We start from the raw sequence: 23140 nt of genomic DNA, 5'->3' as shown, positions 1-23140 counted from the left end.
CACCAATCTATTACACCAAGCTGCCTGGACATCCGCATGGTCAGGCCATTCAAGATGGCTGTTCTCTTGCTTTCTGTACATCCCTGCTTGACCAGTCCCTGCTTCACTCACATGACTGTCCAATCCTCTTAACCATAGGCCTTAATTAGTCACTGGTAACTGATGAGCCCACCTGATGTGAATTCCCCCTATAGATGGTAGCCTCCTTCTCCCTGCCATGTCCTGCCTGCCATCTGCTGCCCATGGTAGGGGCACCCCAGGACCCTTTGTGTAAGATCCTCCTGTCCAATATACCACTGATGTTGGTGTCTCTGGGCTCTTTCTTTGGTCTCGAGGCTGGGCAGCTACAAGGCTTGCAGGCTTGCCCTGGTGCAGCGCAACAACATCCAACAGCCATCATCTGGTCATCACGTAATTATCTTTTCCACCTGATGAGGGCTTTGCCTGAGGGTTTTTTCTGGTCAGCAGAGCCTGCCTTGCTGCCCATGTTTCAGGCTGGGATGCTGACCCCAAGGGCAGCCCTCAACCAATAGTTGATGGAAATTAGTATATAAATACTCCATCTTTCTCACCCCTTGAGTAGGATAACTCTGAGGTGTGTTTCATACTGGTCTTCAAAGTTCTCCAGCTCCAGTTAACCCTCAGTGCTAACTTTGTTGATAATAATCCTTTCATTGGCTTTCTTCCTTTCCTTGACTCACTTCCCTGCTCTGCCACCAGTCTCTCCCAGGATCACATCTCAAATCAATTACTTGCACTCAAATCCTTGTCGCAGGGCCTGTTTCTTAGGTAACCCAAACTAGACTTGTACTGTGGCAGGGAGGACTGAATAGAACAAACAGAATACTCCAGCCTGTGCTTCCCTACTTGACTCCTAGAATATTTCCAGTTTGGCCTGAAAGGATTTTCTCTACGGGGAATTTGACCAGCTGGAAAGAATGCCCTACAGATACCAATGCCATGTGTTCCCAACCAGCAGCCCAGCCAGACCATCGTACAGTGAAGCTCTCAGGAAACAAGTCCCACCCACATGCTGGGAGCTTCCAATCAGCTTTTACAGCACTTGACTCCAGTTTTTTAGTTCCATACTCTTAAGTATGAGTGAATAGTTGAGGACCACCAGAAAACATCTAATATGATAGGTAGAAGCCAAATTAATAGGAAAAAGCAACTGAGAGGAATAAAAGACTATTCAGGAAGAAGAAAACTTTTGAAACGTATTAATACCCTCATAGAAATACAGGATCTATGAAGCAAGGCTATGACACCATGACGAAGAGCCATTTGAAGAACGAAAGAAAATTCTAGAAAAGTAAAAACTATAGATGGCTGGAAAATAAACTTGAGGAATCTTCCGATAAAAAGCAAAAAGAACAAAGATGGAAAATAGAGTAAAATAGATGGTAACAGGGCTCCTATACCAAGTTTGGGCTTGAACATACATCAGAAGCTGATGTAGGTGGGCTATCAGAAGCTGAAAAGATAGTAACCTGTTCATATCTGGACAAAACAAAACAAAACCTGGGCAGGTGTACAGTCTAAGAATGGAGGTGGAGGAGGTACTGGTTAGGCAGCTCTTAGACTAGGGAGAATAATGCGAACCTGATGTAAAGGCAGTGGGCATTTTAACAGAAATTAAAAGATGGGAGATTAAATGGCAGAACAGACTAAACTCAAGACTGAGCAGGTGTGTGTGGGCCTGTGGGTCTGATACAAAAGGAGCAAGTTGATAAATGGACGCATCCAGAGTGTCTCCAAGGATCCCAAATGGATTGGACTCCAATAAGCAAGATGTGGAATGAATGAGGACTAGCCAGTTGGAGTGGTGTGAGCGTGCAGCAGATGGAATGCAGATTCCAGAGTTCAGGTTCAATCAATTCATATTTTCTGAGATCTTACAGGGTGTCAAATACTGGGGTAAAGTCCCTTGTCTTCACAGTCAGGGTTGGGTGCCCGCAGAGTGAACGAGGTGAGCCACCACAAAAATGACAACTCTCTTGGGGGTTTGTAGCGAAAGGAGACACAGCCCTTGGCCTGGAGTTGCTAGGGGCGGCGGTGAATGTGTGCGCGGGATATCTGGTGACAGAAACCACGCATGCACACTCGTGCTGAAAGCGCCCACAGGCTCTGCAGCGCAGAGGTCGGAGCGCCTGCTCGGTCACGGAGCGGCGGTGCAGACCACGTCGAAGTCCTGGATATTGGTCTTGGGATCTAGTGGGAAGACCTGAGCCCTCCAGACTTCCTACTAGTGCGAAGGAGGCATAGTGCGCATGCGTCTATCTACCTCAAGGCCCAGTCCAAGGCGGCGGGAAGTTGGTTTTCTGAGTAGCAACTGAATAGCTTGAAGACGGATTGGAGCCGACGGACCAATAAACAAACGTCTCATTGGCTTAGCTTGCTCAGGCTGCCGGTTCTCCAGCTTCCCATTGGCCCTTTCAAGCAGAGCAGGGGCGTGGCTCCAGGAGCTCCGCCCCCGCTCCGCGGCCCAGCCTCGGGGTCCCAGGCTGAGGGAGCCGGGCGGAAGTGAGCGGGTCCCGCCCCTTCCCCCTCTCGTTTTCGTCGGAGCCGCCGCCGCCGCCGTTGCCGTTACCGCCGCCGCCTGCTCTCCGTGCCGTACCCTCGGTCCCCGGCCGCGCGGAGCCGGGATGCACTGCTCCTGCTGTGGGTCCTCATCATGGAGACTAAACGGGTGGAGATTCCCTGCAGCGTCCTGGACGATCTCTGCAGGTACTGGGGCGCCCCGCGCTGCTCCGGCCCCTTGTCGTCCCCTACTCTTTCTCTAAGTTTCGGCGACCCCGGACGCCTCCGCGTCTCCTCCTCTGGCTCACATCCTTGTCCGGGCTTTCCGGTCCCGCCGCTGCTCCCTTTCCCCCTCGACCCTTATCTCGGACGACACCACCCCTCTTCTTCCGCCGCAGCTTCCCTGTTTCTCACGCCCCCCTCCATTCCTCCTCGCGCAGCGCTGGAATTTCCTCATTTTCTTAGTTCCCCAACTACTTTGATTTCCCCGCAAGCGAAGCCGCTTCGCCAAAGACTGGATCTTTGGCATTTTGGGGGCAGCCCCTCCCCCCTCCCATTGCTTTTTCTGGCTCTCTGGCTTTCACAGACCGTTTTACCCCCTCCTCCCTCCATCTCATTACCCCAATTCTGTTGAAAGACCCCAAGGTTTTTAAGTCTTAGAATCCCAGGTTCTCGGACAATCCCAGATTCTCGGAAAATTGCAGGGAGCAATTTTCAAATTTACCATTCCCCCGGAGTATTCTTATGGGTCCGTGGCGTTCTCTGTAAATTGCTGTAAAGAATTATTCTTTTGTTTATCCTCAAACTTATCATTGGAAGTGGGAAAATAAGTCTGGAGTTCCTTCCCCCCACCCCCTCCAATCTCTTAATTATCCTTCTTAAAGGAAATTCTCAACCGCTGGGTTTTAACTCATGGAGTACTTCTACAAGAGAAATTTCCTGAGTTCTTCTCTCTTGTTGGCTATGATTTCAAATAGCCAAGCAAGTGTAAAATGGCCTTAAAATTTTACTTCAAGAAACGGAACTCATTTTGGTGCAGTAATACCCTGAGTTGTCGTCGGTGTAAGTGGGTTGTGAAGTAATTTTAATTACAAATGAGTGAAAGCTCTGATTAAAACAAACACATTTCACGTATTTATGTCTAAAAGTCTGACTTTTAGTAGTTGTGTCGCATTTACGCCTCTTTTAATGGTAAAGGAAGAACTAATACTTGTGGAGTTATTACTGAGTGCCAGGCAGGCACTGGCTACTCTCTTCACATGTATCATTTAATCCTCGAAACCACCCTATTTGGTAGGTGCAGTTTTTTCCATTTTCATCTGACAGACTCAGGTTGTAATTTACACAAGGTCACATTCATCTTAATTTAGAAAATCAAGATTTAAGATCTGGGCCTTTTTAATGTCTGCTTTTTTTCCTACGCAGGTGGATGAAATAGAAAGTCAAGTCTAATGTTATATCCTCACACAAAAAAAGTACATGTAGATAAGTAGACTAATTCTGCAACCACTGAGAATTAACGTCACTGTATTTCTTTAGTGATGGTATGATTATAACTTTTGGAATATGATAGACTCGAATGAACCACTTAAAAGGCCCTCATTTTCTATGATCATTTTTCTTAAAGAGGTTTGATGTCTGTCTTAGGTAAATGAGTGGAAGAACATATACCAGATGTGGGATTATGATTTTATTTTCTTATTCATGTTTCCAAGATTTTTTAGAGGATGTACATTTTATCGTTAGAAAAATTAAATATGAGTAGTATTTGGAAAGGTGAGCAATAGTTTATGTATGAATTAATAGGGATAAGGTGATTTAGAAAAGATGGGTAATCTTATACTTTTTCAGGCATCTAAACTAATTGTCCCATTAGTATTGGGTTTATTTTGTATATTATGGAGGATTACATTATTTAAAGAAGTCAGATCACCATTATGAAGGTGGTTGATTTTATGTGTGTAATCGTACTTAAAAATAATGGTGTTGTGTTTTGTAGACTTCATGTTAAACATCTGTTGTGTTAAATAAAGATTCTTGTTTTTCTAGTTAGTGTATTTAAACTATTTTATACAAATTTTTTGGAATAGAGAAAAATTTCTTTTTTTCCTTTAAGAAAATTTTTTGTAATTACTGTGTTTTGGCTCTGTAAGAATGATGTTTTTAAAAATTAGGGCTAGCTACTTGTTAAACTAACAGTGAAACTGTTACCAAACCAAACTTGGGTCTGCTCTCCTGAGGTGCAGAAAAGCCTATACTGCCACTGTTTGTGGTTGAAGGGAAGTACTGCATTTATTGCTGGGCCATGCAAGGAAGAATGGACAGTTCATGCTCAAAAGACAAACTCCCCAATGGCTTTCAGGGAAGGGTTTTTAAAGGCAAGATGAGGGAAAGGGTCCAGGGTGAGTAATCAGCTCGTGGACATCCTTCTGATAGGTTGGTGGTGAGGTAACAGGGTGGCATTTTAGGAATCTCAAATTATCAACCTGGTTTCAAGGGTCTGAGGTCTGCTTGCTGGTGGTTAGCATATGCAGTTGACTTCTTCCAGCTGCTGGGGGTTTTAGTTTCTGCAAAACAACTGTGGGATATGGCTCAGGATATTATCTATAGGCCTTGAGGAGGAACTAAAGGTCCTTGACTTTGTTTTATGGCTAAGCCATTATTACTTTGTCATGCTAGACTGCTTTCCTTTGTTTCTGCATTTTCTTGCTTTTCTGAACCAAATTTAGTCTAGGAGGCTAAAACTTTTCTCTGAATAAGAGGTGACTGATAGGGGGTGGGAATGTCTTTTCCCAGGAAGGCTCCTGCTCCATTTTAAAACCAAATAACCATTTCTTAAAACTTGAGGTTTTAAAAGTAATACCATTTTCAAGTTAATATTTATAATATCTTTGTTGATTAATTTAAAGATTAAAAAAAATTTTATGTATGTATGTATGGCTGTGCTGGGTCTTTGTTTCTGCGCCCAGGCTTTCTCTAGTTGCGGTGAGCGGGGGCTACTCTTCATTGCAGTGTGCAGGCTTCTCTTGTTGCGGAGCATGGGCTTCAGTAGTTGTGGCTCGCGGGCTCTAGAGCACAGCCTCAGTAGTTGCGGTGCGTGGGCTTAGTTGCTCCGTGGCATGTGTGATCTTCCTGGATCAGGGCTTGAACCCGTGTCCCCTGTATTGGCAGATGGGTTCTTAACCACTGCGCCACCGGGGAAGTCCTATACTTCTTTTCTAAGTACCTGCTGATTTATAAGTTTGGTCTTGACTCTTGTTTTTACTCCCTTTATATTTTCTCCAGTTTTACTTATGATCAGTACCTGTAAGGGTTTTTTTGCTTTGTGTTATTTTGATTTTTGATAAATTACATAGTCCTGCTAATCTTGTCTATGTCAGTTATTGACCATATATTAATATGTTTTGGAGGAATGTAAAATTTGAGAGTGATTTTTATGTGAAACATTAGAGCAAGAGACTTAAATTTTCAAGATGTGACTTTATAACCATGAGACAGCTTATAACCTAAGACATGAAATGTTATTTTTCAGGTGGTTAAATATGGGACATTTCATTTACAGGAATACTGTGCAGCCATTAGAAATTCCTCAGGCAGTTAGCAAACAGTAAACTGAAGGAAAATGTTTGTGTCTTGAAAATGTACACAATATACTACTGAGGGTAATAACTAGTCATTTTATGCCCTTTGTTAAAACAAATTTTAAAATGTTTTGTATATGTATGTTTGTGTGCGTGCACAGGAGAAGTCTGAAAGTAATATATACACCAAACTGATAAAACTGGTGACTTCTGGGTGAAATGGAATTGGAGGAGAGGAAAGGAAGACTCTGGTCTAAAATGCTTTAGTGAACCAAAACTACTTTATAATAAAACATGTATGTGTATGTAAAAAAGTAAATCAGCACCATTTTATGGTGATATTTGCCTTTGGTGCGCCATGATTTTTGACATTAAAAGTAAAATACATAGTTTTCCAGTACCATTTAAATAATCTTATTAAAGATTTGGAAAGCATGTTTTTAAAGTAAAAACTGAAAACTGCAGTTTGGTAAGTTATTTCTCTTAAAGAAGTGTTTGGAGTTTTTTATAAGCCCCGTTAGAATTAAATTGTAAAGCCACTCCAGTGTTAAAAGGAGAAAGGTATTTTCTAGCAACTAATGTTGCTGCTATTTTGGTGATCGTATAGGTTAATTAAATAATTTGTGTTTATCTTCAGCTTGCTATCTTAGTGTTCAGTTCACTGGAAACATTTTTGTATTAATTGTAGTCCTTGTGCTAATGCTTTGTCTATCTGTGGGAACATTGGAAAGGTGACATTTTTGTTAGGTGGAGAAACTTTTCCCATAACAAAATATTGTGGAAAGCATTTTATTTTAGCTATTAAAATATACATATGTATGTATATACAAACACTTTTAAATCTTTAAAACAGATCAAAAACATTCACAGAATGAAAGCATTGAAGTTTAATTTTCCTGTATCAAAATTTCCTATTTCTTACAAAGTTTCTTAAAGAAGTTAGCCTTTCAGTATTAAAAAATGTACTCATCTGTAAGGTTTAAAAAAAAATCAAGCAGTACAGATGAATTTATAAAATGAAAAGCAACAGTCTCTTGCCCTACCCCTTTTATCCCAGTTCTGCTCTCCAGACTTTTACCTGTTTTGTGTTCAGTTCTTCTGGTGGATATTTCAATATTTTAAAGTATACTTGCACCAGTTGCTATCAACTTTAGATATTAGATTGAGGATTTAGTGTATCTTGGTAGATTATTAAGTGATGGTTTAGTTTACACTTACTGTTGCCCTTGTCCTACTTCCAATACAGTTATATCACTATTTTAAATCGTTCCATCGGTTACCTTCGTGACTTTAATATACTTAAAGTTGTATTTCTGTTTTACGGACTTCAGTGTCTCTTGAGTCTGTATTTGATAAGGTGAGGCACTTAGTGTCCCATCATTTCTTCCGTTTCTTACCCATGCCCTCAGTTTCTATCCAGGTGAACTTAAAATAGAAATTAAGATTGATAGTATTTACGTTACATTTTGTAACCTTATGAAATCTTATACATTTTGCTGCTGGTTGATTGCAAAAGCTGAATAATAATAATGGCATTTGTTATACAGTATTACTTTGTAAATATTTTTCACAGTAGAGACAAGTATACAATGGTTAGGATTTTGTTTGTTTTCCATCTGGCCATAGTCAAGATCCTTTTGTAAGAATCTTGAAAGAGAATGAATGTCCTAATGAATTCTCTTTTTTACATTCTACAAATTGCTCAAAATAATAGTTTAATTTTTTCTTTTGGAGAAGGAAGCATATGCTTTGTTCATTATTCCCTGATTCCTTCTAGCTATTCTTGAAGTAATTTTTTCCCCTTTTGTTCTAATTTTGGCTTTTTTGCTTCATGTTTGGACTGTGATTCTCTTGTATATTTACCCTTCTCCCCCAACATGCCCAAAGTTTCTTGCTGCCGTCCACTATCACCCCCCATCTGCTCCTTTATTTTTTATTTATTTTTTTAAAGATTGTTTTTTTATTTTTTAAAGTTTTTAATTTATTTTTTTATTTTTGGCTGTGTTGGGTCTTTGTTGCTGTGTGCGCGCTTTCTCTAGTTGCGGCGAGCGGGGCTAGTGTTTGTTGTGGTGCGCGGTCTTCTCATTGCGGTGGATTTTCTTGTTGCAGAGCATGGGCTCTAGGTGCGCAGGCTCAGTAGTTGTGGCTCACGGGCTCTAGAGTGCAGGCTCAGTAGTTGTGGCACACGGGTTTAGTTGCTCTGTGGCATGTGGGATATTCCCTGGACCAGGGCTCGAACCCGTGTCCCCTGCATTGGCAGGTGGATTCTTAACCACTGCACCACCAGGGAAGTCCCTGCTCCTTTATTATATCCTTGGTCTTACCCTCAATCATACTAGTATCTACTGTTCTACAGAATTCTCTTTTCCTGGAGAATGCCGTCTTGGAGATCTCCACTCTCTTAGTCTAATCTGGACTGGTTGCTTCTTAGTCTTGCCAAACAACTGGCACACGAGAATTCCCTTTCCCAGCTCTCCCAGGTTGTATCTCTTCTTTCTTGAATCCTGTTTTATGCTTTCTTGGCTTTCATTCTTGTTTTGCTGGTGTACATTCTAAAGTAATTTCCTTTGAGGGGGTCATTAGAGAGTAAACTTTCTGAGTCCGTATATGACTGAAATGTCTCTTTTTCTTCTCACAGTTATGTTTCCAGGTGGTCCAGGGTCCACACTTTCAGTACCAAGGTTCCAGGAGATATCCTCAACACTGTCTTTTCTTCACAACCAGTTTTTTAATGTGTTTAATTTTTTCTTTGTCATTTAGATTTTCCTTAGACATTGGGTGATTTTTGGTTGCTGTTTCATATTTAAGATGAGGCTGTAGAGGGACTTACTTGTTGATAGGCTTCTTTATGAGAGTAGATAGGGAGCTGACTTTTATTCTGGGAGACCCTTGAATACCAATGTGTAGGAGTTTTGCTTTGGGGTGCCAACACTCAAACCTGTCTGCTAAAGTTAGAAAAGGGCCTTGGCTGTTGTTCCTCCTTCCCCCAGCTTTTGTAGGAGAAACTCCTGACTGTCAGAGGAATGAAAGAAGAGTGGATGTTCTCCTATTACATAAATAGACCTCTCTGTTACCCTTTTCTAAAAGTTTTATTTCTTATTCTCATCTTCCAGCTTAGCTTTCTTCATTTGGGGCTTTTCTGGATTGGGATGGGAATGGGATTGGATTTCTCTGTCTTAGGCATTTTCTTACCCCATTTTAGATTGTGGTTAGTATCCTCTAGAAATTTGTTGAAATGCAAATTTAAAAAAATATTTATTTATTTATTTAATTTATTTTTGACTGGGTTGGGTGTTAGTTGCTGCACATAGGCTTTCTCTAGTTGTGGCCAGTGGGGGCTACTCTTTGTTGCAGTGCACGGGCTTCTCATTTCAGTGGCTTCTCTTGTTGTGGAGCACAGGCTCTAGGCACGTGGGCTTCAGTAGTTGTGTCACTCAGGCTCAGTAGTTGTGGCTCACGGGCTCTAGAGCGCAGGCTCAGTAGTTGTAGTGCATGGGCTTAGTTGCTCCACGGCATGTGGGATCTTCCTGGACCAGGGCTCGAACCCGTGTCCCCTGCATTGGCAGGTGGATTCTTAACCACTGCACCACCAGGGAAGTCTGAAATGCAAATTTCTAGTTAAAGATAGTAGACTGAACACAAACATCTACTCCACAAAAAGAGTAAAGTTTGACAATTTTAAATGCATAACCCACAAGTAAAGGAAGATTGGGTGAAGAGATGAGCAACAAAACTTGGAAACGGTACAGCAGAAGGGAAAGTGGCATATGACTTCGCAGACCTGATAGAGTGAAAGACTACTGTAGTAGTCAGCCTACTTCAGAATTAGAGAATGTTGAAAAGTGGCAGAAGTGAGTTTATGCATCCTGTATACATATTGAAAACCATCCTTCTTCCCCTGCTCAGCTCCCAGAATGTGGCAGCCTGGGCTTTATCCTCCAGATAGGAGATTGGAAGGTTCTTGTCTAGATGATCAGACTAGCCCACGAGGAAACACCTAAAGATACTAACATTGGAGGTTCCTTGATTAAATGGCTCAGCCTGATCACCTTAAGTGGTGCCTCATAGTTTGACAACCTTCCTAATTAGCTTTGTGGTCTATCACATTAAATACGAACATCTGAAATAGGCCTCTTAACACAAAAAGTAGAGCATAAAACTAACAACAACAAAAAAGCAACTGAAAAGAATCAAACTATGTAGATAGAAGAAAACTTTAAAACAAAAAACCCCCTCAAAACTACATTGATCTCCTTAGATAGGTTTTTACAGTCATGGAATAACAGAATTATCTGTGAAAGCATAGTTTAAACAAAAATAGCCTTTGGAATTTTAAATATGAGAGTAGAAACAAAAACCTCAATAGATGGCTTGCAAGAGACTGTTTCCCGAAAGTAAGGGGGCTTGAGAAATTAGAGATAGGAAATATCAGAGAAAAGTGAAGAATCAAAGGATCAGTCCATGAGGTCCTTTAGTACTGAAGGAGATGAGTTTCTAAATAGGTAAAGTCCATTGAATGGGTGAATCAGTGGGTGAATAATAGACAACTGGGAAATTTCAGAACATTGAGGATAGAAGGAAGAACCTGGAAGCTTCCAGTCTGAAAAAACAGGTTGGGCAAAGGAATCTGAGTGGCTTCAGTCTTCACATCAAAATTATAGGCTGGCAGGAGTGGGCACTGTCTTCAGGATTCTGAAGGAAAATGATTTCCAACCTGGAATTCTTTACCTAGCCAAAGTGTCAAGAGTGAGGATAAAAATATTCTCAAATTCACCATGTCTTAATATTAATCTCCCCTGCATCCTTTTTCCAGAAGGCATGGGAGGATGTACTTCGTAAAAATAGGAAGTACATTAATTAGGAGGAAGACAGGATATAAGAAATAGATCTAAATACAGGATGGGGCTTCCCTGGTGGCACAGTGGTTAAGAATCCACCTGCCAATGCAGGGGACACAGGATCGAGCCCTGGTCTGGGGAAGAACTCACATGCCGTGGAGCAACTAAGCCCATGTGCCACAACTACTGAGTCAGCGTGCCACAACTACTGAAGCCTGCGCACCTAGAGCCCGTGCTCTGCACGCAAGAGAAGCCACCGCAATGAGAAGACAGCACACCGCAACAAAGAGTAGCCCCTGCTTGCTGCAACTAGAGAAAGCCTGCGCACAGCAACGAAGACCCAGTGTAGCCAAAAATAAATAAATAAAATAAATTTATAAAAAAAAAAATGCAGGATGGAGGCGTTGGGAACTATAGGATGCTAGTGAAAGGATAGCATAGAATGACAGATGTGTGTTATGTGAAGTGACAACCACTCCAGACTGGAACAGATCAGAAGGCTCAGGGATAGTCTTCAAGATGAAATGGATGTGTCTGAATTAACATCTTGAGAAAAAAAATTTAGGAAACTAGTGGAAGATTGAGTTAGTGACAAGTATAGAGAAAACAAAGCAAAGACAATAAGACATTTATTAATTAGTGGGAGAACAAAAGGTTGTGCTTTAAAGGGAAAACAATCGTAGCTTGTCACATGGCTTAGTCTTGAATTAAGTTTGCAGAGTCATAGTAATGTAAAGACTGAATTTTTCTTTTTCTTTTTCTTTTTTTTGCGGTACGCGGGCCTCTCACTGTTGTGGCCTCTCCCGTTGCGGAGCACAGGCTCCGGACGCGCAGGCTCAGCAGCCATGGCTCACGGGCCCAGCCGCTCCGCGGCATGTGGGATCCTCCCGGACCGGGGCACGAACCCGTGTCCCCTGCATCGGCAGGCGGATTCTCAACCACTGCGCCACCAGGGAAGCTCAAGACTGAATTTTTGATCTAACCCGGCGGTTATCAACTGCGAGTGATTTTGCTCCCCTCAGGGAACTTTGGCAGTGGCTGGAGATCTTTTTGGTTGTCACAGCTTTACTGGAGAGTGCTATTGACATCTAATAAGCAGAGGCTACGGATGGTGCTAAACACCTACAGCACACAGGACAGCTCCTCTCAACATACAATTATCAGTTCCAGGTGTCAATAGTGCTGTAGTTAACACACTAACCAAACTAAGATATCATTTTGTTCGGAAGATGTAGAGATGAGAATGGTGTGTAGAATGAGAGTGGGAGGACTGGAGTTAATTCTTCAACTTCCATAATGGAAATCAATAGAAAATGTCCCAAACTGAGAAAATAAGATATAGCAGACAGGTGTTTTTTTTGAGACTTGGTGTAAGTTAAATAAAATCAGATAAAAGAAGGCTAGTTTTTGCAGTGCTTTTTGTCTTTGTGTATCATCTACTGGCTAGTCTGAGACTTGGGCAGTGGTCTGTCTCATACGTCGTTCAGCTCACAAAGTGTGTGGTATGCTGTTTGTATTCTAATCCAAGTTTGTGCAGTTTGGGGTTGAGCCTCAGAGTTCATAAACAATTTCGTGGGACCATTTTCCTGAGCTGCTCCTTTTCTGCTATCCCCCTGGTACTTCTTGGCTCCCCTTTTTGAGGAAATTGAATATTGAAAAATGGCAAAAATGGAAAGATGCTCTACCACACATTTCATGTGACTCTGCTCATGCCTGGGACCAAGCAGCTGGAGGTTAGAAGTAAAATAAGCAATGGATGTTGGCCCTAATCTCTTGGGACCTCCCACCTCTTGCTATCGGAGAGGAAGGTTCCCGTCCATCAAAGTTTTAGTCTCTGTGGATCCCTGTTACAGCCACTGTTGCTGCCAAGTCTAACCAGTGTGGCATTGGTTGGGCTCTGGGGCATGAGAGAATGGAGAAAAGAGAGGAGAAATTTCCTCTACTGTCTCTGAGTGTTAACAGATTCCTTTCTTGATCCTTGAGGGCTTTTGGAGGTCACTTCTAACCCCCAATCCAGCTAGGGGATATTGGAGGGTGAAAAATGGTAAATTTGAATATTTGTCATCTTCCCCAATCTTTCTGCTGCTGTTTACTTTTCATAGTCCTCAAACAGCTGCTCCATGTATTTTGTCCAGGTTTTATACGTTTTATGGGAGGGACAGAGTGGAGTGTGCTTACTCCATCTTACCTTTCAAAGATAAATTGTAACTATCAGTATGTCACTGTAAGTATATGAGACAATTTGCTAGACTATGGGAATAAAAGTATACAAAGATCTCAGTGAAGTAATTTGGAAGAGTTTATAGACAGTAATAGTAAAAATTAGATAATTACTATAATGGAGGAGTTGAAAGAGTTTATAAATCTGTTCAGAGGAGTCTGATATACCTATATAGGAGATACAGTGTTAAGTCATGAGGGATGAGTTATAAGTTTGCTAGATGGACAAGAGAAGGGAATAGATATAGTATGTGGATGGCAATTTAGGACATTACTAAGAATTAGGTATCACTGGGTATAAAGAACCTTACAGAGTGATAGAGGCTGTGCAGGTGAGCAGGCACTGGATCTTGAATGCCGTATGGAAGAGCTCAGATTTTTATATCTTACATTATGCCATTAATGTTGCATGTTACATGTCTTGGTTTTAGTGTAGATGTAGTTTTAAGCTCCTTTCCCCATTGTTTTTCTATATTGAATTGTAGATTATTGTACATACATTTGTCTTAACATTTACTTATTCAATCCCCTATTGGAATGCTACATTATTTTTATAATTTAAAAGCATTTTTTTTTTGAGGTTTGATTTGAAACTTGAAAACAACAAAGAACATTTAGCACCACAGCTAGTGAATGGTGTAAGTGATCAGACTGGGTGATGCTATTTTTAATTTTAGAAAATGACTCTAAAAACCAGTGGATTTCTTTTATGTAGTTCAGTCTATCTCTAAAGGTCGCTAGAAAAAAAGATTACAAAAATGCTAAGCGTTGAAGAAGCTTTAATGGTGGTTGCTTAATGAGTCCTGTAGATCACATAAATTTTGACTTGTTGCATAAAAAAGGGGTTAATTATCTTAATCATATATATACATATGTGTATTTAATATAGTGCACACTTATACTACGTATTAAAATAAATGTCCCTTCCTCCCTCTGAATGTACTTGGAAAAGACAATTTAGGTTTTTTTAAAAGTGAGTGTATTTGAAAGTTATTTTGAACTCAGGTTCTTCAAATGAGCTTTTTGGGAAATCTGGTCTATTAATGATTTCTTTAATTTTTTTTGTAATACTTTAAATATGAAGATTAAGCAGCTAACATCTTTTCTATTTGAGTATATGAATATATTTGCATATATTCTTTGAAAATGTTACCAGGCATGGGAGGGAATCCTAGTGAAGTTTGTTTTCTTGCTCACCTTTAATTTATTGTTAGAGAGCTCTTAAGTTTATCTCTGTACTTGTGAACAGAGGGTAGATGGCCTCTTAAAAAAATTCTATTATGAATGAGATACATGTGATATCTCTTATTTATTATTTTTTTTAAAGACTCATCTTCCCTGTAGTAATTTCCTGCCAGTTTTGCTTCCTTGATCAGTACTGCTCTGGGTCCCTTTTCTATGTTGGTGGGTCAGGAGTGAAGCAATTAAAAAGGTTAAAATAAATTGTTATGGTTTGTAAATGTAATTTTTGTATGTTTTTTGTTTTTGACAGCCGATTTATTTTGCATATTCCCAGCGAGGAAAGAGACAATGCTATCCGAGTGTGTTTTCAGATTGAACTTGCCCATTGGTTTTACTTGGATTTCTACATGCAGAACACACCAGGATTACCTCAGTGTGGGATAAGAGACTTTGCTAAAGCTGATATCCTTTTTATTACTATAATGAATGTCTTTCATTCTTATTAATAAGGTATTTTAGCACAAATTTTCTTTTGCTTGTCGTTGAGATTTATAACCTTTTAGATAAAACATACTTGATTTCTAAAAATTGTCAAAAATGTAAAACATATATATATGGTTTGTGCCTGATTATGGTAGGCACAGTTTGATAGTACAGTTGTACCTTGGTTTATGGGGATGGTTCCAGGACCACACCCCTTCCCGCAGGATACGAAAATCCATGGATGCTCAAGTTCCTTAGACTGTAAAATGGCAAAGTATGGTCAGCCCTCGGTATCTGCGGGTCCTACATCTGGATACTGGGGGGCCAACTGTATTCTTATTTTTATGTGGAGGACCCCCTAAAATGTGCAGTGATCATTAGAATTAAATTTGATTTTCTTTTTTTTCCATATGTAGCTAGCCTATTTCTAGAACTGATCTGTTTTTTACATTTCTCTTGCTTTTGCACTTAACTGGATGATCTTTATTCAGATTACTACCTTTCTGGGATAGAAATTCTTAAATAATTATTGAGTACTTGCTGTTTTCAAAGCAGTTTTTGGGTCTGTGGCAAATTCAAAGAAGTCCTTGCCTTTAGAGAAGCTTTTGTTCCTCCCTATTTACAAATAAAATAGAAACTTTTCATCATTTATTAATTATAAGATTGACATGAATATTTAAGATTATAAAAGAAGCTATGTCACAAGGCAAAAAAAATTGATGAATTGCTAATGTTTCTTATACTAAGTGTTTTTAGAATTTGGCAAAAGGTGGAAAGATTTTAGGCAAAGCTATATTTTTAAGGGAATATAGAATTTTCTAAACAGGCTGGAGTGGGGAATATGTTGCAGGTAAAGAAAAGGGACTGAGCAAAATTGGAGAGTTGGAAAGGATAAGAGATATTTTGGGAAGTAAATTATTTTGCATTGAGTTTCTTACAGGGATACAAGAGGGGGTATGGATGGAAGTTGTATAGGGGGAATTTGTGGGGTTTTAAATCCTGAGCCAAACTGCTTTGATTTTTATTCTCTAGGTCATTGTTTTTAACCATAAATCATGTGCTCAGATGCAATTGTACCCGCAAGTTCACTGTACTATGCTAGTTGGAGTAGAGTTGGAGTAGGGATAGGTGACCTAAAATAACCCTCATACTCAGCTCCCTATGCTTTTTCTTGAGCTGTATGAAATAAGGAACCCCTTAGGGCTCTGTAGAAAATGGATGAAACTCTGTTTATTCTGCATTACTGTTAACCATTGAAAGTTTTTGAGCAAGGCTAAGTTAAGAATATTACTCAGACCATTTGAAAATGGTATTCAAAAAAACTTATTTGGCAGGACAGGTTGAACCACAAGGACTGTTAAATACTTGAGATATGGAGCAGTAAGGTCCTGAACCATAGTAGAGGGACTACAAAGAAAAGACAGAAGAGACAAATTTCAGTGGCAGAAATGCTCAAGCTGTTTGACAGATTAAATATGGAGAAGTAAATGAAAAAATCAAAGGGGAATAGAAGTACCACTGAGCACTGTCTTTGTTAAAGTCTCGGTAGCAGGTTTTATGAAGAAATCATAGAAGACTTTGCTTTTAAGGAGCTATAAACATGATTAAAACAGGAAAGTTGTCTTCTGCGGTTTTGGTCTGTTTTCATAGACTTAGGGTTCTACCAGAGCAACTATACATACTTCGGGGTTCTGGGTAAGATTTTGTGTGTGTATGCACATGAGTTTTAAAAACTTTCCTTGTTATTAAAAAAAAAAGCCTCTGTTCTAGTTAAGTTTCTTTTAATTCATTTATATGGAGGAAAAAACTTTTATTGCTAGTGTGGTAGACTTCATTCAATAATTGAGTGCTTCCTCTGTGCCAGGCGTTGTGCAGTGAACAAGGTAGATTTGGTTGCTGTCTTCAAGAAGATTACAGACAGAAAGGGACATGATTACATTGCAGTCTGTTAGGTTTTGATAAGGTAGCATAGGGTTCAGTAGGAATAGCGAAGAGACTAATCCAACCCAGATTTGGAATTAGATAAAAGTTTTCTTTGGAGGAAGGGTCTTGTAGGCCATGTTTGTTTGGACTTTATCCATAAGAGTAATAAAAGAATATAGGAGATTTAAAAAAAAAACTTTACTTTTGGGAAAAAATTTTAACTTACAGTAATTTTAACTTAAGTATATTACAATCAACTGCCATTATACCCTTTTTATGTATTCACCCATTGTTAGCTTTTTGCCATATTTGCTTTATTTCTCTGGGGGTGTTTTGAAAGAAGCTCTGAAATAGTGTAGGCAGTGAATTGGAGGAACATGAGGTTGGAAACCTAGTTAAGATGCTATTTCATTAATTTATGATTGAGAAATGGAAACCTGTGATAGAAGTGAATAGAAAAGATTAAATTTCAGTGGTATTTAGGAGTAAAATTTGTCTTAACTTGGATGTTTGAGGAAAGGTGGAAGAAGGAATCGAGGATGGTATCCAGGTTTCTGATTTGAACAATTGAGCGGATGGGTGTGCCATTCCATTTGTAGAAAAATAATGGAGGAGAAATTTTGTGGGGAATGATGGGCTCAGTTATGGACATGTTGGTTTGTGGTACCTGTGGGATATTGAAGTGGTGAGACTATGTAGAATAAAAGTTAATAGTATGAGCTCTGGAGCCAGATTACTTGGGTTGCCATCCCACCTTTGCCATTTACCAGCTGTGCAACCTTGGGCAAATAGTGGGGCTTTTCTGTGCCTCTGTTTTCTCTTTTGTTAATTTTGCATGGTCTTGTGATTTTTCTTCAGTAAGCACTCAGCAGTGGGTACAGAATGGCCGTCCTGGACTTGACGCTGGGTTGAGGTTTTACTAGGGAGCTGTATTCAGAATAGTGGGGCAAAGAAATTTTGGATATTGCTAAGACATTGATTAAAGTGATGGACCATATTGTTTAGGGAAGGAATTAAAAGCAGGAGGGTGCTAATATGGAGAAAGGAAGACAGTCAAAAATAGATGTAGAATAACAGTATATTGTGAGTAATTAGAAGACTGCCGTAGAAAATTGTGGTCACAATGTTTTATTCTAATCGAAGTACTATAATAGTTCTATTGATGGCAAGGTCCAGAATGTTCCTGTGGGAATTGGTCCCAGAAGTGGGCATGGATGTAAAGTACAAGGAATACAAGGAACTGAGCCTGGAGCGTGAGATGAGTTGTTCTTGGGGAGATCGATATCGTCTATGATACTGTAAGGATGGAGATTATCATCTAAATGATTGTCTATCGTTAGAGCAGATTTTTCATGTTTTTGCAAAAATGTTAGAATAAAAAGAGTATATAAAAAAATCACTGAATTGTTAAAAAAGAAAGAGGATATATGTAATACAAGTAGATATATGTGCTTAAAATTTCTTACATTCTTCATGTAATCAATGTGATCTTCTTTCTCTTAGAACTATTGTGTAGGGCCCAGTAACCCAGATTCAAGACGCAAAATAGTAGCCAAGTAGTGCTTTTAGTAAAAATTAGAAAGATAATTAACATTACTCAGAGCATGTCATAGGGTTTTTTAAATTAAATACATTGTCTCATTAAATAAAAATGGTATTCAAAAACTTTCCACTCCCTTGTTTGAATTACTTTATGTACTCCTGAATATGGAAGAGGATTGAAGAGTTGTCATTGGGGAAATTGATGTTATTTTGGATTGGGTTCTGTTATTTGCTAATTTTGTGGACTTGAGCAAGTACTTTTCAACATTAATTCCAAGTGTATCTTGAACTGTAGTTGGTTGGTTTATCAACTCACTCATTTTATGGTGATTTGGGGATAGGAAAAAAAGTAGGTAAATGAAGAGTATAGATAATTTCCAAGGTTATGTCAGTTGATTTAATTTCTTTTGCTAAACCTTTGTTTTTGTTATTCTTTTTAAAGAAGTTGTTTAATGGGTAGAAAAATGAGATAACACTTCATTAGAGAGACGTTGATGCACCTTGAAGTTATGAGGAACATTGTAGGGAGAAGGAAGAGAAAGAAAAAAAAACTAGATAAGTGTCTTCCTCTTTGAATTATTGGAAGTTACCTATATTCCTGGGGTATATTCATATGTTTTTTTCACTATGGTTAAATTTTTAATGGAAAAAATATCCATTTATTTTAAATTTATAACTAGATTCAAAAAAATCTGTGGTGACTTTAAAACGCATAAGGGATTTTACTGAACATCTCAAGCCAGACTTTTATTGAGAAATAGCTTCCAGAATTCTAGCAAGCTCTCGTAGAACCATAGGGTTTCATGGAATAGTTAGTATTATATCCATAATTTATTTTTTTTTACCCCCTCCCTAAATAAAGGCAAGGAGTGTTTATATTGAGATTAATCTACTGCCTGTCTTTTAATTACAGTGTTGTTATAGATGGTTGACTTTTTTGAGCTCTTTGAGAACCTTAGTTCTTACTGCAACTATAAAACCAAAGCAAAATTTTAAACACAAAGCTGTAAAACTCATAAAATTTGTTTTCATAAAGTGAATTTAATGTGATGTTTTTGTTTAAACCAAACTACTAGTCACAATGTGAATATAATGCTGTCTTTAAGGGTGTTTTGATGTGCCTGTACTACAAGTTTTCCCAGAACCTTTCTTTATGTGTTATGACACCTTCCTTTCTGTGTTACAATGGAATATCATTTGACCCTAATACACTATTTGCATATTACTTTTTTTCTGTTTTTAGTAGCCCACAGCAGTTAAAGTACTAGTGCCAATATGGTCTCTAAAATCAAGTAGTGTAGTACTTGATGGATGAGATCATCCAAATGATTGAAAGTATGCTCATATTACATGCCTTTACATTAACATAAAAATGAAAAGACAGAATATGTAAGTTTTCATAGAGGACTTGAAGACCCTTGAGAATGTCCTCCATTTGAGAAACGCTATCATAAATTATAATTTTCCCCACAGTTTTCATAATAAACAGTGCTGTAGTGATGAGGCATTTGGTAGCATGGAGTACTGGAAGCCTGAGCATATACTTTACAGGTTTAGGTTTTATTTACTTTAAAAAAAAACTTATTTTACTCAGCCCAGTTTTGGGGAGGCATACACAGTTTCTTTTGAAACAGGCCATACTTTCCTTAAAACCCATATTTACCTTTCTCTATAATCCTTAATAAATCTTCATCTTAAAAATGTTTTAAATTATGGAAGCAATATATGTACATGGTAAAGAAATTCGGCAGTGTAATATGTCATCCCTAGTTCTGCTTCCCAGAGTTAGCCACTTCCACTTACTCTTTTTATTTATTTATTTATTTTTTTGGCCTTGAGGCTTGTGGGATCTTAGTTCCCGACCAGGGGTTGATCCTCTGCTCCCTGCACAGGAAGTGCGGAGTCCTAACCACTGGACCACCAGGGAATTCCCACTTTCACTTATTCTGATGGTTCCTAGCTCTTGCCAGTATATGTGTACTGTGCTTATATTTCTTGATGTCAGTTTCAGTATCTGTTGACTCTTAATATGATGAATTCGACCCACTTAACAAGAATTATTCGAAGTGTTCACATGGTCCTGAATTTATTTGTGTTAACTTAGGGAGCTAGAGTATTTGAGTATTCACAATTTACTTGATTTGTGTCTAGGCTAAATGCAGAAGTTAGCAATGGCTTGTTCAAGAGAAAACAAATGTGAAAAGACAAAAGCAAGAAGGATAAACTTAAGTGAGGTGAAGATACGAGTAATTTCATGTAAAATACACAGTTGATTTAAATAGATCTCTTTATGTGTATAAGTGCTTAAGCTGTATTAAGGGAGAAAGTAGCTTCCTTAACACAATGTATACTCTTCAGTCATTGTCCATTTTTGCTGCCTCAAGGTGAAGATGTGGAAAAAATTTTGGATGAATGGAAAGAATATAAAATGGGAGTGCCAACATATGGTGCAATTATTCTTGATGAGACACTTGAAAATGTGAGTGAGAGTAATAAAAGATTTTTAGTGAAATGGTGATCAGCTGTTTTCATCCTAATATGTTGTTTTTATAATGTTCTGAACTGAGGTTTGAAAAGTATACTTAGATTTTTAGTGATAAAAGGCCAGATTTTGTATATTTCATCTGCATTCTGGGTCTTCATAATTTATACTTGTTGCAGCATGACTTATTGCAAAGGAATCATTTGATTTTTGAAGAAATACTTTAAAATGGACAGAATACCTTTCTTTACAGGAAAAGTAATAGTATATTTAGCTTCCTGAAAGATAGTCAACCAAATAAAATTATTGGTGATAACAGTTACCTGAAGTAAGGAGAAAAGCACTTTTGGCTTTTAGAAAGGAACATGGGAAAGGAGGGCAAGTTTTATTTTTTCCTCTGATTGTTTTGTAGGTATTACTGGTTCAGGGGTACCTAGCAAAATCAGGCTGGGGATTTCCAAAAGGAAAAGTAAATAAAGAAGAAGCTCCTCATGATTGTGCTGCTAGAGAGGTGAGTTATTGCAGTTTGAAACAGTAACATTTGGTGGTTATGCTTTGAGTGTGTTTTTTTAGCCATGGAGACTAACTTGTTTGGATCATTTAATCCTCTTTCCAGAACTTGACTGCATGAAGTAACATCTTTTATAATGTAACTGTTGATTCACTTGTCCACATCTATCATTTATTCTTCTCTCATTTGTTTCCATTTTCTTTCATTGTTCATTTTTTATTCTATTATTTAACTTTTTTTTTAGATATCTTCTCCACCTTTCCTTTTAGAATTGGATTTGTTATTGGTTAAATATTTTGGCTATTATAACCTTTGTTTTATGTTTATATTCTTGGCTTCCAGACAAATGCATAATTTGGGCTTTTCTAAGAAATTTATGTTTGTTGCTCAAAACCCACTCTAGCTTCCTCCCACTGCCTGTAGGATCAAGTTTAATTAAGTATTGAAACTCCCTCCCCTACCCCCAACACAAAACTTAGCCATTCCTAAATTTATTTTTCTTTATTCTTAGTCAAAAGAATGAATTCTTTGGTCTCTGAATTTGATTGATTTGTTTCAGCCTCTAGGCTTTTGCATATGTGATTTCCCTACCTGGAAAGTTCTGTCTTCTTCCTGCCTATTCAAATCTTATCTAGGTATCTTTCTAGACCCAGCTCAAATTACTCTTTTTCCCTAAAGGACTGCCACCAACTAGCTCTATATACACGGCCTGAGTTTCTTTATTTGTAAAATAAGGAAGTTCATTCTTCTTTAAATTGTTTTTTTTAAAAAAATTAATTTATTTATTTGGTTGTGCCGGGTCTTAGTTGTGGCTGGCAGGCTCCTTAGTTGTGGCTTGCCAGCTCCTTAGTTGTGTCACTTGGGCTCCTTGGTTGTGGCATGCGAACTCTCAGTTGCGGCATGCATGTGGGATCTAGTTCCCTGACCAGGGATAGAACCCAGGCCCCCTGCATGGAGAGCACGGAGTCTTAACCGCTGCGCCACCAGGGAAGTCCCTAAATTCTGTTTATTTTAAAATGTAACCAGTCAGCTGTAGCCCACAGTAATCTGAACTTTAATAGCAATTGCTGTCTTTATCATTCGCTTGGCCTTAACTGTATAGTACCTTGTGATATATTGTATACTGTATTCTTATTTATTAGTTCCTAATCATTTATAACATTACACCTTGTCCTTGACATTTGAGAAGTTGAGCTATGAGGAAGTATGATAAAATGGAAAGAGAACTGGCCTAGAAGTTGAAAGGTTTTTGTTCTAGTATAGTTTTAGTATATGTTGTTCAATAGCCTAGAGACTTTGGGCAAGTCTCTGTAAGACATAAAATGTTTTTAAATTATTTTTTTGCCTGCGTTGGGTCTTAGTTGCGGCACGCAGGATCTTCATTGAGGCATGTGTGATCTTTTTTTTTGTTGTGTGCTGGCTTCTCTCTAGTTATGGCGTGCAGGTTTTCTCTTCTCTAGTTGTGGTGTGTGGGCTCCAGGGCGTGTGGGCTCTCTAGTTGAGGTGCCTGGGCTCAGTGGTTGTGGCACGCAGGCTTAGTTTCCCTGCGGCATGTGGGATCTTAGTTCCCCAACCAGGGATTGAACCCGTGTACCCTGCATTGGAAGGCGTATTCTTTACCACTGCAGCACCAGGGAAGTCCCAGATATAGCTAGAAACAAGATCTTCATAACTAGAAGTGATATCTTTAGAATCTAAGCTGGTGGTGATTGAATTTTGAGATGGCAGTATGTATTTTGTGACATATTTTATTTGAGTCTCTTGCCTTATTTATTTTTTGACTCATTGTTTTCCTGTGGCAGTGTTCACTGCCTCATTTAAGTTTGGGTATAATTATTAGTGAGGGATAATAGTTAAA

General features: G+C 38.9%; 1 protein-coding gene across 7 annotated transcripts in view; it reads left to right on the top strand.

The window, feature by feature from the left end:
• Nucleotides 1-2497: 2497 nt before the first annotated feature.
• The window catches only part of DCP2 (decapping mRNA 2), a 61852-nt gene continuing 41209 nt past the window's right edge, over nucleotides 2498-23140 (top strand). For 3 of the 7 annotated variants that reach the window (XR_012330809.1, XM_073802390.1, XM_019940823.3), the window contains exons 1-4: nucleotides 2499-2727; nucleotides 14652-14803; nucleotides 20641-20768; nucleotides 21184-21282. Coding sequence is in view for 5 of the 7 variants with exons in the window: in XM_073802390.1 (XP_073658491.1) it covers nucleotides 2675-2727; nucleotides 14652-14803; nucleotides 20641-20768; nucleotides 21184-21282 (432 nt within the window). In the remaining 2 variants the exon portion in view is untranslated. Of the gene's footprint in view, nucleotides 2728-14651; nucleotides 14804-20640; nucleotides 20769-21183; nucleotides 21283-23140 lie in introns of those variants that run through there. The other 4 variants (XR_012330808.1, XM_019940822.3, XM_073802391.1 and 1 more) reach the window with 3 other exon arrangements.

This window comes from Tursiops truncatus, chromosome 3 (assembly GCF_011762595.2).
Source record: "Tursiops truncatus isolate mTurTru1 chromosome 3, mTurTru1.mat.Y, whole genome shotgun sequence".
Lineage (NCBI taxonomy): Eukaryota > Metazoa > Chordata > Mammalia > Artiodactyla > Delphinidae > Tursiops > Tursiops truncatus.
The sequence above is the reverse complement of the archived record's forward strand: the minus strand, read 5'-3'. Positions and strand labels throughout refer to the sequence as shown.